Source organism: Microtus oregoni, unplaced genomic scaffold (assembly GCF_018167655.1).
Source record: "Microtus oregoni isolate MIOR12 unplaced genomic scaffold, Mior012 000043F_ref0000047, whole genome shotgun sequence".
In the NCBI taxonomy this organism is placed as follows: domain Eukaryota; kingdom Metazoa; phylum Chordata; class Mammalia; order Rodentia; family Cricetidae; genus Microtus; species Microtus oregoni.
Genome location: NW_024543210.1, coordinates 3031524 through 3045938, shown reverse-complemented (window position 1 = coordinate 3045938; position 14415 = coordinate 3031524). Strand labels below are relative to the sequence as shown.

The window sequence follows — 14415 nt, the reverse complement described above, 5'->3', positions numbered from 1 at the left end:
TCCACCCAGGTCTTTGAAGACTGTAGCTTCTTACTCATCCACAAGCAGCAGTATCCTGTGACACTGACCATAGTCATACTTTACTGGGCTTTATGAGGATGACCATGAAGCCATCTCTGTCTACAAGCCCCATTCTCCTCTCCCTATCTCTTAGTCCATTCTCTAAGAACCTCACCAGGCCAGTAGCATCTCCCAGCACTCACCTCTCCAAGGAACCCATCATGAGACGGGCTGGTGTGGTCCTTCAGATCTGTTGAAGTAGTGTGGGTACCACATGGGTGGGTAGAAGAGTAGGTGGACAAAGAAACATATTAATGGCCGAATAGATACATGGATGGGTGAGTAGATGGATAACAGATGGACTGTCAGATGAGTAGATGGACAGATTGATGGAGTAGATGAATGGATGAGTAGATGGATGATGGATGGACAGATAAGATGTGTGGGTGGGTGAATAATATATGGACAGATGGATGGCTGGGTGGGTGGATGGATAAATGATGAAGGATAGGTGGAGAGATAGATGGGTGGGTGGGTAGATAGATGATGGACAGATGGAATGGGAAGGCTGGCAGACAGATGGGCAACTTGTGGATGGGCAGTACCATTTCCTAACAGGATTGGGGCACGTGCTTCCCTGGAAGACTCAGCATCCTATGAGTCTGAGAAAGGCATAGCGATTCCCTAATGTTGCATCAACACTTGAAAACACACCCAGCTGAGCACCTGGCACACAGTAGGCACTTCAAGCACCAGAGTACCCTTGCTCCTCATTGTTCATGCCATGTCTCCTGAGACAACCGGGAATGAGTTTCTACCATCCTGAAGAACTGTATTTCTTGCACACTGAACCACTTCGCTGAAACAGACTCTTGTCCAACATGAAGAAGCCACCAGCCCCAGGAATAGCCCCCAGGCAGGAAGAAGAGGCAAGAAGAGCCCGCTTCCACTCCCACCCCTCTCCCTGGGGAATGACCCAGGGGACAGCTCAAATCTACAGGGTGAGGTCACTAGATCCACTCCCACCCCTCTCCCTGGGGAATGACCCAGGGGACAGCTCAAATCTACAGGGTGAGGCCACTAGATCCACTCCCACCCCTCTCCCTGGGGAATGACCCAGGGGACAGCTCAAATCTACAGGGTGAGGCCGCTAGATCCACTCCCACCCCTCTCCCTGGGGAATGACCCAGGGGACAGCTCAAATCTACAGGGTGAGGTCACTAGATCCACTCCCACCCCTCTCCCTGGGGAATGACCCAGGGGACAGCTCAAATCTACAGGGTGAGGTCGCTAGATCCACTCCCACCCCTCTCCCTGGGGAATGACCCAGGGGACAGCTCAAATCTACAGGGTGAGGTCGCTAGAGTCATATCACAGCCTAATCTCACAACCCCTACTCAACCAGGGGAGCCTGAAGAAGCTTCCAGAAAGAGAAAGACAAACATCAGAGGCAGGAACTAAGTCTGTCCTCCAACCTCTCATCTTTCTCTTTCCCTGAGCAGCAGCATCTTTTGAGGATCTTGAGTCAAGAAGGTTCTAGTATGCCTAGGAGGTCATGGAGCCCAGCAGGGACGATGGGCACAGACTAGAGAAGAGCCAAGCAGGAAGCCACCATTCCTCCCAAGGGGCATGCGTATTGTTTCTGTGCCATGAGACTCTGGGGAGGAGGACATGCACTCTTCCTGTTCCTGAAGCTGCCTCTGCCACCTTGCAGAGTCTCTCCATTCTAGGAACACCATGAAGTAGGCTATGCAGAGGACCTGGGAACCAGAGGCCCCGTAAAGCATTCTTCCCAAAAGAAAATCCTGAGCCTTCTCCTGCTGGGTCCTGGCTTCTGCTTTGTAGGTGAAGAAGATGGGACTGGCTAGTATCAGAAGCTGTAAGATCAAGTCTAAGTTTGACCCTGATTCTGCACAACTCCCAGCACCTACACTGCCTCTCTGCTTTTGTAGAACTCTGTGCTCCATTAGGGCACCAATCATGACTTCTTTGAGCTGAGGATATGTGCAGATACAATTCCTGCAGGCCATGACCCAGCCACCATATCCCAAACTCCCATAAACACACGAAAAAGGACAATACCTCCCTTCAAAAATAAGCAGATTGCATCTCACTGAAGTTTCAGGACACGGCTTTTGGCAGCAGTCACGGGATCTGAGTGCAGCTCTGGGAGATTCACAAAGCCAGTGTCCCTTCAGATGGAACGGCCTGGCTGTATGGGATGGCCTCTAACAAGGGTCACCTTGAATAAAAAGGCCTGGCTCTTATGAGATGGCTCCTGACAGTTGGTATTTGCACCCTGGCCCAGGCCAAGAGTCCTGGAAATGCCATTCACCAAGCAACTGAACTTCAAACTCTACACCTGCCCACTACAGTGGCTTTGAACCTGGGAGCCCTGGATGGATCTGTCACAAGAGCTGTGCTATACAGAGTTTGGCTGGCTTCTTCACCATAGCACAGATACTATGGGCTTCATACCCCCAGGCATTTCTATTTCAATTTGTCCACAGTCATCAGCTCCAGCACACATCCAGGAACAAAGGGCCAAAGTATGTGGCCCCTTTCCAAGGAGGAGCACCAAGACAGGAAGTCCTTCAGGCTTCACATTAGAGCCACAAAGAAGTCGAGGCTCCTTCTCCACCTATGGCAACTTTCCACGATACCACCCAACACAGGAAATTCACTAGGCATCCTTCACTCTCCATGAGTACAGGACACTCCTACCAAGGGTCCCACCATGTGGGGAGCCCCTGAAGATCAGCACACATCTGCCACTCCATGTCCAAACTGGAGAGAGAGAGAGAGAGAGAGAGAGAGAGAGAGAGAGAGAGAGAGAGAGAGGATCAAAGAATCAAACAAGAACCAGAGTCTGGTTTGGCCACCCCCAGAGGATAACCATCTCCCATCTCCCTCGGACTTTCTTTCACGCCATGGGCAGTGGGAAATGAAGAGCCTTCTCCTCTCATGGTCCATAAACTCATGCTGGATGGCTGCACTTCAAGGAGTCTGAGACGCAGAATTCACACTGAGCCTCAGTGCCTGGGCCATGCTTCTGGCCAGTATGGCCTGCAGGCATGCATGGGCACAGTTAGACAACTTGTTTCATCCACTGATCCTCTGGTGTCATAACCAGACAGATTTTACCACCAGGATGTTAAGGGAATAGTCCACAATTCTGTTGTCAGTGTTCGCTGTGGCTGGACTTTGTCCCTACACGGGAGGTGTCTTTACTCCTGCTTTTACATTCTCATCTCTCTTATGATGCCTTCTGGGAAAGAAGCAGAACTCCATCTGAACAAGAATAGCTATGGACACACATGCATGCACGCACACACACATGCACACTCCACATTTGTTCCATGCATGCATGCACACACACATGCACACACTCCATATTTATTTCACATCATGGTGATTCAATGCATTAAAATGTTAGACCTGCTGGAAGTAAAGGAATCTGGGACTCATGTCTGCTGGCTGGTGACCCCACCTCTTTCCAGAGGCTTAGTGGTAGAAACACAAGAAGGTGGCTCCTAGGCCAGCGGGAATCTGTCTTGTAAGAGTAGCCCTGCATTCCAAGGCCAGGTAGGAGCCAGGTACCCACACAGTTGCTGGTAAGGGGCATTACCCATTGTCCTGTCCCCTAGGGCTAGCTGAGTACCAGAGAGCATGGTGGATGCTTGCTTGTGCCAGGACTGAGTTAGAGCTGGAGGGTGGGGACAGGGCCTTAAGAACTATGACAGGAAAGGGGCAGACAAGACGATACTAGACGCAAGTGGCCAGAATGTGAGTCCGGGTGAGATTTCACAGGATCCACAGAGAAGTAGACAAGAGCAGGACAAGATCTTCCAAGGTGCCTAGAAACTTCTGCATTTGTGGAACAACAGCACAAGGAAGGCATTGGCCAGATGTCCAGATCCTGAATCTCCAAGGTCAGCGCTGAACCTCCAGCTGCCCAGTCTCCTCGGGTTATTTCTGTGCCCTCACTGACTGGTATCAGTCAGAGGTGGAGAAATGTGTAGAGAAGAGACCACTTTCAAACTAGTAAAAAGGGCTAAGCACCTCCCTCAGAGGGTGTGTTGCTTAGAAAGGTGCCAGCCTAGAAAGGGAAAGCTGGTGAAGTGGCCAGGGGAAGGGCATATTCAATTAGAGGCCACACCCAAAGGGAGCAGGTCCTAGATGACCTCACTCAGCTGCCACCAACATGCCCTACCTTGCTTACCGCTGCCATGTGCAGAAGGGCAGAACGACACATCTTGAAATTCCCCCCAAACCCAGAGTTTTCAGTAAGGCCACACTGTACATGTTACTCATTGCACAAAGTTTTATTGGGCACCTCCCAGCAGTCACTCCAGGGGATCCCAGCTGGACCAGGGAGACACGGATTTCATCTGCCGGACAGGCTGCTGGCCACTGAGGAAGAAGAGAACAGGCAGAGGGCATGTGCTTCTGTGAGGATGGTCCAGGCAGGAAGACTGGGCTCCCTACATGGGGAAGGATGGGACAAGTCAGACTAGGGCTTTGGAAGGAAAAAAAAGATTATTGGGGGGGGGGGTGTCCAAAAGCAAAGAGAAAAGCCAACACCATATTGGAAGTTCAGAGAGAGGAAAGCTCCTGGGGCGTCCAGAGGTCAGTGCAGGGGGAAGCAGCTTAAAAGTGACAAGAGTGATGACCAAAGAGGCCTGAGTCCATGCCACCAAGTCATGATGAGATGGGGCCAGCCCCAGGGCACAAGACTTGTTCTCCAGCACTCCTCTTTAAGGGTGGGGCTGAAGCCTTTTCTGAGTCCTAGGAGGTACCCCTGCTGGGAGATGTGAAAACCACAGGCACTGCCCACCAACTTCCATGGAGTCTTCCGACAGCCTTAGGAAAGGAGGGTAGAGACTATGCTTGCCACACCCACCCACCAACCCCACCCAGGGGCTGGGAAACCAAGGGGTTAGTGCCAGGCCCACCTAGCACCCCCTCACAGGCAGACCACTATGACCCAGATATTGGGAGTAGAAGGCTGGCCAAAGTCCCGTCCTCCCCAGTCATGCCAAGGCCCCCACCCCCACTCCGAGTTGTTCCAGGGCACCAAATGGACCCAGTCCAATATATCCCTCCTCCCCCCCTCCCCCCCCCACCCGTCTGCCCTCTGCTGGAGCTCGAAGAGAGCAGGCAGGAGTGTCCCCTCCCCCCCGTATGCCCCTCCTGGGCTCTTGAAACAGGAGAAGTCCCCAGAGTCCCTTCCCAAGTCTGCCTGTTCCCACTAAGGTCCAAGCATCGCATAGACTTCAGTATTCCCACTGAATTGCCTTGGCCCAGTATTCACACTCTAGGCTGTTGGGACATGACAGGACACTTAAGCAACTGGTAGAAAGCCAAAGATCTATAGCTAGTTGGGGATGCTGGCCTAGAGGGCAGTGGAAAAAGAGGGTGGGGGAGCTAGGGGGGGCAGGAAAAATGGGTAGGGGGCACTGGAGTAGGAGTTGTCAAGCCAGGTATGTGCCCCAAAGGCCAGAATCACTCACACCTTGGCTCTGTCCTCACCTGCGCAGGAGACCAGAGGAGTCAAAGGGGCCTGGGTACTTCATCCAGTGCTCTGGAATCCCGAACTGTGGGGTGTAGCCTGTTTCCCACACTCACCAGCAGATGCCCAGGAAGACCGCCAGCTGCTTTCCCAGATGTCCCACATCAGGAGGGGGTGATGATCAGATGTGACTGGTCCATAGAGCAGAACCAGCAGTGCTGAACTTATATCTGTCCCAGACTATGATTGCCACGTGGCTTATGCTCCCTGAAACATATGAACCTATCCCAGGTGGCCTTTTCAGAAACTGAATGTGGAAAGGGAGGACCTGCCTCATGTCCCTGCCCCAGACCCTTGAGGGAAGGAACAGGACATGCGCCCTAGCCTGGTGCCTCCCAGAGATGAGAGAATCTTGGGCTGAGGAGAACTATGTCTTGCTGTACCCAAGACAAGGTCTCAGAAGCCCACAATCTGCCTCTCAGACTCCCCAGCAAGAGTCTCTTCTCACTCTATCACCCCATTCCAAAAGAGAAGAGGGGTGGTGATCTGTGAGCTCAGAGAAGCCCTGCTTTAGGATAAAACCATATGAGTGGGACCCCCCCAGTCAGGTATGTTCAGGGACTTTTCTCTAGTCCATCTGAAAGACCCTACCAGGAGGGCTAGGAACAATGGGAGTCTGCAGGTTTCCCTCAGGTGGGAAGTGCTAGGGTGTATACCCCTTCCACCGAGCAGCAGAAAAAGTCCCTCAGCCAGAGGGAGGGGAGACACATTCCCCTGGTACTCTGTTCTCCAAGTTAAGGTACACTCGGAGCTCCAACTGTAGCAGCCACAGGTCCTAAGAAGGGTTCCCGGGCAGAGACCTCGGGAACCCGGTGGCGAGGGCGGGCGCCTACCTGCGCGCCCTCTGGGCCACTTGCCCGGCGGTCGACTTCTCTGGACAAGTTCCTTGGCTAGTGAAGAGCAATCGGCAAGCGCCCACCCGCCCCGGACGCCAGAGCGGTCTCCAGCCCGGAAAGTTAGGAAGCTAGTCTCTTCTGGGAGTGCAGCGCACGGGACGCAAGCGGCTGGAGCTGCGGTATCCGGCTGGGGTTCCGGCACCCCAGAAAAGCCCCTGCGATTGCTGGGGTATTCTAAGCAGTGCAGCTCCCGGGCGCTACCCTTGGGGTTGAAACCTTGTCCTGGAGGGAGTCACTGTGAGTTGTAACGAAGTGGGACTTGTTCAGGGTCTCGGGGACCCCAGGTCAAGGTGCCTCCCCGCCCCGCGCGGCCCCTGAACCCAAGTCTCCAGCGGTGCGCCGCGCACAGAGACAGATTAGAAGGTCTCCACCGCCGCGGCGGGGCAGACCAGAACCCCACGTTGTTGGGGAGTTACCCCGCACCCCTAAAAAGCCTCAGCAAACGTTCCCGGTTGGAAGTACGCACTTTACGCGTCCGGGCGCCTCCGCGGTGAGTCGGGCCGCCGCGCTCCGGGTTCGCGAAGGTGGCTCAGTTCGGGCGCTCCAGTCTCGACGTTCCCGGGGCAGAGAGCAACGTCCGGGGACGAACGGGACGGGTGCGCCCGGCGGCCGGGGCTGTGCCGGGCGAGGCAAGCGGCGAGAGGGGAGCGCTCCCGCGTTCAGGCAACAGCTACCCCTAGTGGGAGAGCCGCCCGGGGCCGGCGCCGCCCCGCGCCCGATGCCCCGCGCCCAGCGCCCGCAGCGCCCTGCGCCCAGGGCGTCTGGGAGCCGGCCCGGGGCGAGGCTCGGCGTCTCTTGCCTCGACTCTCCGGGTCTCCCAAGCCAGGCACTAGCCCACTCTCGGGTCCTGCCCTCTGCACCTCCGGGCTGGAGCAGAGGGGACGCTGACCCGGGAACCGTGGCGCCCGGCGGGAACGAGATGGGACGGGGCGGTCGCGGCGCGGACTGGGGCGGCGCGCAGCCAGCTCGGGCAGCAGCGGGGGGCGCAGAACGCGGTGTGCGTGGCGGGGCGGTGCGGGGGGCGGCCGTGTGCGAGGCGCGAGTGTGAGCGCGCGCGGGAGGCGGGCGGACGGGCTGCGGCAGTCGAGCGGCGCCCGCGGGCGAGCGGGGAAGGCGGCGGGAACCCAAAGTTGCCTCCTCGCGGGCCCGCGTCCCCGGCGGGGCTGCAGCCGGGGGGCGGCCGAGAGGCGGCCGCCGACCTGGACTCCTGCGGTACCTGGGCAGCGACCCCGCACGAGCGGCAGCAGCGTGGGCGGCGTTGGCGGCGGCGGCGCGCGGGAAGCGAACCGGAGCTCCGGCGCGGCGCTGCGGCCGCCAGGGAACTCAGCTCAGGTGCGCGGAGAGAGGGGCGCGGACTAGGGCCCGCCCGCTGGGACCTGGGCTGTTCGAGGCGCTTGCGCCGGCTAGACCACTACCACCCTCGACTGCTCCGGCCCTGGAATCGGGCTCCTGGCCCCTCTAGCCGCAGCGGCTCCGGGGTCCCCCACCCCTGAGAGCTGGCTGCGGGCTCAGGCCCGCCCCTGCCAGCTTTGGGACGCACCGCTCCACCCTCAACCAGCCTGCGCCGGCCCTCGACCCAGGATTTCTGGGGCATTGGCCGCGCCTCTGGGTGATCCCTCCGGGCTCAAGTTGCAAGGGGGCGGGCCCCGGCCGGAGGTGGAGTCTCCCGCCAATTCAAGCTTTGGCTATAAATTGAGCTCCCTGCGCCATCGAAGACCAGATGCCTCGCCAGGCCGCCTCGCGGTTGGTGGTGGGAGAAGGTGAAGGACCCCCGGGGGCTTCGGGGCCCACGGCCACCATGCTCCGCTCCCTGCTGCTTCACTCTCTGAGGCTCTGCGCCCAGACCGCCTCTTGCCTCGTGCTGTTCCCGCGCTTCCTAGGCACAGCCTTCATGCTCTGGCTTTTAGATTTCTTGTGCATCCGCAAGCATTTCCTGCGTCGTCGTCATCCTGACCACCCCGAGCCCGAAGTAGAGCTCAACAGTGAAGGCGAGGAGGTGCCCCCCGACGACCCACCCATCTGCGTATCAGACGACAACCGTCTGTGCACCCTGGCCTCTCTCAAGGCCGTGTGGCATGGCCAGAAGTTGGATTTCTTCAAGCAGGCCCACGAGGGTGGCCCTGCACCTAACTCAGAGGTCATCCGGCCTGATAGCTTCCAGAGCCAGCGCATCCTTGACTATGCTCAAGGAAGCCGCCCACTGGTTCTCAATTTTGGCAGCTGTACCTGACCACCGTTCATGGCGCGAATGAGCGCCTTTCAGCGCCTGGTCACCAAGTACCAACGTGACGTTGACTTTCTCATCATCTACATCGAGGAAGCCCACCCATCCGACGGCTGGGTCACCACAGATTCGCCCTACACCATTCCACAGCACCGTAGCCTGGAGGACCGTGTCAGTGCGGCAAGGGTACTGCAGCAAGGTGCACCTGGCTGTGCTCTGGTCCTGGACACCATGGCCAACTCCAGCAGTTCCGCATATGGTGCCTATTTTGAGCGCCTCTACGTCATCCAGAGTGGCACCATCATGTACCAGGGAGGCCGTGGCCCCGACGGGTACCAGGTGTCTGAGCTTCGCACTTGGCTGGAGCACTATGATGAGCAGTTGCATGGTACTAGGCCACGTCGATTCTAAATAGCCCAGGGACAAGTGACTGACGTTGGAGGGCTAGGCTTTCCAAGTCCACATGCCAGTGCTACAAATGAAGTCAAGAGTATCTGGGTGCCCATGCCACAGATAGGCACAGCCACAGAACTTGGCGGGCTGAGTCTGGCTCTCAGCCACCTAAAGACTCTGCTATAGTGACTCCCATTCGTACCTGCTTGGCTTGCTCTAGGGAGCATTGCTGTGGCTGGCAACTTTGTCCCTAATGGAGTATACCTGCTGGACTTTCTCACACCTGCTCCCAGCGCTCCTTCAGCAACGCAGGACAGTGCCTGCCTAGCATCTCACAGCTCTGACTTATTAGCCACGCCTGCGCGCCCTGAGCGCAGCTGGGTTCCAGCAGCTCCACAGGCTCTTGCTAGTTGCCTGGCACCCACCTGTCGCGCGCGCGCGCAGGGAGTCCTACTGCTTTTGTGTTTATTTCTTGTCCCTGAGTTGGGGGAGGGACTCAGGGTAGGGAAAGGGTGGGCAGAGTATTTTCCCCGCCTAGCTTTGGGTGCACTAGAGTCCGGCTGCTGATGACGAACCGTCTCTAACTGGACTTGTCCACGGGACGGCTCTGAATTGCAGGAGGGCTCTAAAACAGCGCCTAAAGTAAGAGGGGGAAGAATGCTCTGGGTTCCATAACGGAACCGCCAAAAATGGGGTGGAAGAGGGACCAAAGGAAGTGGCTTGAGGTATCGGCCCCAGAGGAAGGCTAGAACTCCTTGGAGAAGGGGTAGGGGGTTAGTTAGTTCGAATTAAGGGGGATGGGGAGAGCCTGGGAGCCCTAGGCAGAGAGCCGCGATTGGGGGCGGGGGTGAAGAACTGTCAATGAGTGTTGTGTTGGAAATATTCCTTGTGTATAAACTTTTAAACTACAATAATAAAAACTTGAAGAAAGTTGTTCTGATTGCCTTGGTCCGTTTTATTTTCTCGTGTCTCTGAAAAGCAAGAAGCATAAAGCACCAAGTTTACCCTTGTGTCCCCATTGTGACTCTGGGGAAAAGAGCAGCGCGAAAGAGCCCAGGCATTGCAAGGGGGGGGAGGGGTACGAGAGTGGGGTGCTATGGGAAGGGATTTGCCCTGGGACCGCAGACGTAGGTACATGTGCCACACCTGGGCAGAGAACTTGGGGCCAGAAGAAGACCTGGGATGCAGAGTCCCACGAGGAGAGCGGTGAAGTAAGAGGGTCCTCTTTTGCCTCTGCGCATTTCCGCACTGGCGCGCAAACATACACACACTCAGAGACAGATACTAGGAAAGCTGCAGAGCCATCTAACTTCCTGCTTAGGGCAATGCTGGGAGAAGTGTGCTATGCAAGGCGAAAGGGACTCTGAACCGCCAAAGACTAAGTTTCCGACCCCTGGATTGCCCTTGCTCCCCTGGCCCAGGTCTTTGGGTCGCACCTGTGGAATTGTCTCCGACTACCCCTCCAGGTTGCTGGGGGGTGCTACTAGAAAGACGCACCGGGGCACAGCGGCTCAATTACTCAGGCACAGCTCCCACAGGGATGGGGGATGTTTGGGGGATGCCCGCGCTCGGGACACCTCTCCTCCCGCTTTCTTAGCCAAACCTTACTGCCGCCCACACCTCACCCTGCTTGGAAATGGGAAGCAGAGAAGAAGACGAGGAGGATGGGGAAAGGGCGGGGGTGGAGGAGGGTGTAGAGGGAGGTATCAGCGTCTGGCGTCCATCCCTGTGGAGTCGTGGCCAGGAGATTTCGCGCAAGGCTCGCCCTCAATCCTTCCTTGGCAGCTCGCAGCTCCTGGATTGAGTAGAAGGAGGCTCCACAAACATGAGAGATCAGCGCGCCCCGCACCTCACTTTGCTGGTGACATTTTAGCAAAAAAAAAAAAAAAAGTGAGATGAAAAGAGGGAGGGGTTCTTAGGCCAGAGTTGAGGTCTGGGTGAAAGGGCTGTGAACCCTGAGCAGTCCGAGCCTCAGGGGGCCATTGGGACGTGTGGCACAAATCTTGATGCAAGGCGCGCGTGCATGGGTGAGTAGGACTAGACAGACAGGCAAGATGGGAGACAGGCCCTTGCCCAGCCAGCTTACCCCTGGTTCCCGGACAGTCCCTGCTCCCCCACCCCAGTGCGCGCTCTTCCCTGAAAACCCTTGGAACTGACACCCTAACATCAGTGAATTACTTTTTATTATATATACTTTTTGCTTTGAAAATACTTCAATTGAAAAATAACTTTTAAGGAAAAAATCAGCACAGATGGTATTTCTGCGTCCCCCATCCCCCCACACCCTCACCCCCCCCCCCCCCCCCAGCCGGGCGCACTTCTCATCCCAAAACCTCAGGAAGAATAAACACAGAGAACGCAGCGGAGCTGCCGCCTGGAGCTGGGCAGAACCCGCCCTAAGAATACAGTTGTCCCGCAGAGGCTCCACCGGGCTAATCCGGGTCCCCACTGGCCACTTGAGGGTCTCCTCAAGTAACCCCTGTCTGGGTGTGATCGCAAAACAGGGCTTTCCCAAGCGTCCCAATGCTGGGAGAGTTCGGTGCGTCCCAAAGGCTCCTGCCCTCCACTCAGCCCCCACCTCAGCTCCAATGGAGTCTCAACACCCTTCTTCCTTCCACCTTCCTTCCTTCTTTCTTTCCTTTCTCTTCCTTCACTCTTGCTTTTTTCATTTTTCCTGCAAAAAAAGAATATCCTTTTCTTATTAAAATAATGTGAGCACATTACAGAAAACAAAGAAAATCCTGAAGAAAATAAAACCTACTCACTGTTACTCCCTGCCTATGTACTGTCGACACTTGTATATATGGATCTTAAAAGCAAATGCAGATCCCGCCTTTGAAGCTCACCATTAACTTTTACCCACCCTGCCTCTCGTGATCTCCTTCTTTCTATCAATAACTGAGATTTGAACAGTGCCACAAAGCACGTGATCAAAAGGAGAGCCAAGGATACCAGTCCGGGTGGGCACTCCAAAGGCCACAAAATCTGCCCCTCTGTCCAGGGCACGGCACACTTCCTGGAGTAAAGAGCTAAGTCAGCGCTGGGGACCAAGTTGCTAGACTGACTTCCAGAAAAATCTAATTGGAATTGTTTCCTATTTTCCCAATGTGCCCCTTTCTTTATTTTTAACTGAAAACCACAGAGATGCCACATATTCTCCATGTTAAAATTTAAAGACAACATACAACAGAACGCGGAGTACTGACTGAGAGCCGTTTTCTGACTGAGCATCAGGACCCAGGCATGGGCAGTGCAATCAGTGTACCCCTTGGGTGCTGAAATCAGCTATCCCTTCAAGTCACACAACCTGAAGAACTGAAACAGAATAAAGCAGAATAAAACAGAAGAAACAGAAATACACAATAAAAATGCCAGTGTGTGCTTCACCCAGGGAACTAGGGAAGTGCAGGGTCCTGCACCAATCTTAGAGGGAGGAAGAGAGGGAGAAAAAGGGAGGGAGGGAGAGAGGGAGAGAAAGAGTCCCGGATGTGAAATGCAAAGAAGTCAACTCCTGGGTAGTCAAAAATGGGAGAGCTTGTGAACCCTGACCCGAGTCTCACCTCCTGCCCAGGAGTTCAAGACTAGCTGGAGGTGAACTGCTGCGGGGGAGGGGCATCTCCCTGCAGAGTCCATTTCAGATAATCACTGTTGTGAACGCCACTCAGGGATGGATCTTCCATAACTGGGTTTGATAACCGCCCACCCACCCCACATGCTTCTCTCAGGCCCTTCCCTCCAGCAGCCCCCTCCACTGACAATCCATCTGGTCTGAGCAGGTCTGTGCCTGCAGACTCTGCCTGGAACCATCCTGGCATCTAAACGCCCCTCCCCCAGGAGGCAGAACTCAGCTCTGTCCTCAAGAAAGGCTGAGATTCTTGCCTGTTGGGGGGTGGTAAGGCGAGGCTTTTGACTGCTCCCTTCACCCGCCCATCTCTTGGCTGCTCCAGATTCCCAGAGGTCCAGGCTTAAGGTACAATCCAGCCTCCGACAGGGAGGGGGAGGGATGAAGGCCATTAAAGAAGTCCTGGGGGGGGGGGTCTCACTGGCCCTATAAGGGCAGAGGTCCTCCCAAGAATGTGTGGGAGGAGGGGCCGGCATCCCTGGGAGAAAACAACACAGCCAAGGAAGCTTGAGAATACTAGTCTGTCCACAGAGCAAGATCTCCTCTACACGACTGCAGAGGGAGAGGGGGCCCTTAGCAGGAGGACAGACTAAAGGAAGAGGTCCAGCCTGTTGTTTGTTAGACCGGAGCCTTTGGGGACAGGAACTCCAGACGGGGAAATGAGCTCTTGTCAGAGGGAGAACTTAAGTTGGAGTGGGGTATATCTATCCATCTACCACAGGCAGGGGGATCCTGGGCTCAGAGGGCAGCTGGCACCTCCACTTCCACCCAGCAGCTCTGCTCTAGAGTTGACCTGAAGGAATATATATATTATAGGTGGCTAAAGGAGTAGGTGGGTACAAGAGGCCAGACCCCACCCCTACCTATTTGCAAGAGACACTCACTCCAGAGGGGGTTTACTTGGTGTAGGCACAAGGACAATGCTTCTGAAGACCTGCTGGTTGGCCACCTTGAAGAACGTGATCACAGCCCATTTCCGGGATGAAGAAAGTGAGGCCCAGTGTGTCAGGCCAGGATGTTCAGGCCTGAACTATTACCTTCCACATTCCTACACTGAAGGCCTCACCTCCTGCAATTAGATGGCCTTATTTGGAGATGGGGCCTAGAAAGAGGTGATTAAGTTAAAATGAGGTCATTAGGGTGGGCCCTAATCCAACTTGACTAGAGTCCTCCTAAGATTAGGATCCTGATGCACACAGAGGAAAGGTCATATAAGGACATGGCAAGAAGGGTACATCAAGCAAAGTCACAGGATAACCCTGCCCCCCACCCCATCCCAGCTATGGCAACACTGTTACAGCAGCCCCAGGGTTAAAAGTAGCTTTGACCAAGGCTTGCCATCCCCCACTCCTGGGGTTTAACTCCTGGTTCCTCCCTGCAGGAACAGAGGCTTAGGATCTCCTCCTTCTTCAGCAGACCCCCCAGAGCAATGAGTCTGGGTTGGGGTGCTTGGTGTAATGTTCTCTTTTAAATATCTGCACACACACACAGCTCTAGAAAAATCTCCCCGAGGTAGGCACAGTACTCCTCCCTGTGTGGGTGAGATTCTGACTGTTTTCTTGCTTGCTTCTTATTGCTTATCTGTAGTCTGTGATTTCTCAGTAATGAACGAGTATTGCTCTTATGACAGAAAAATAAATGCAACTAAGAACAGCAGAAATGGTGGCTGTCACCTGGGGCCAGGAGGGAAGGGCATAGGGCAGGCGCA

The 14415-nt window shown here is 55.4% G+C and overlaps 1 protein-coding gene across 1 annotated transcript; it reads left to right on the top strand.

The window, feature by feature from the left end:
• The first annotated feature begins 7526 nt into the window (after positions 1 to 7526).
• Dio3 (iodothyronine deiodinase 3) lies at positions 7527 to 9497 on the top strand. The gene has a single exon (XM_041633419.1). The coding sequence runs from the start codon at positions 8189 to 8191 to the stop codon at positions 9101 to 9103; it is 915 nt and encodes a 304-aa protein (XP_041489353.1). The 5' UTR covers positions 7527 to 8188; the 3' UTR covers positions 9104 to 9497.
• Positions 9498 to 14415: the final 4918 nt, after the last annotated feature.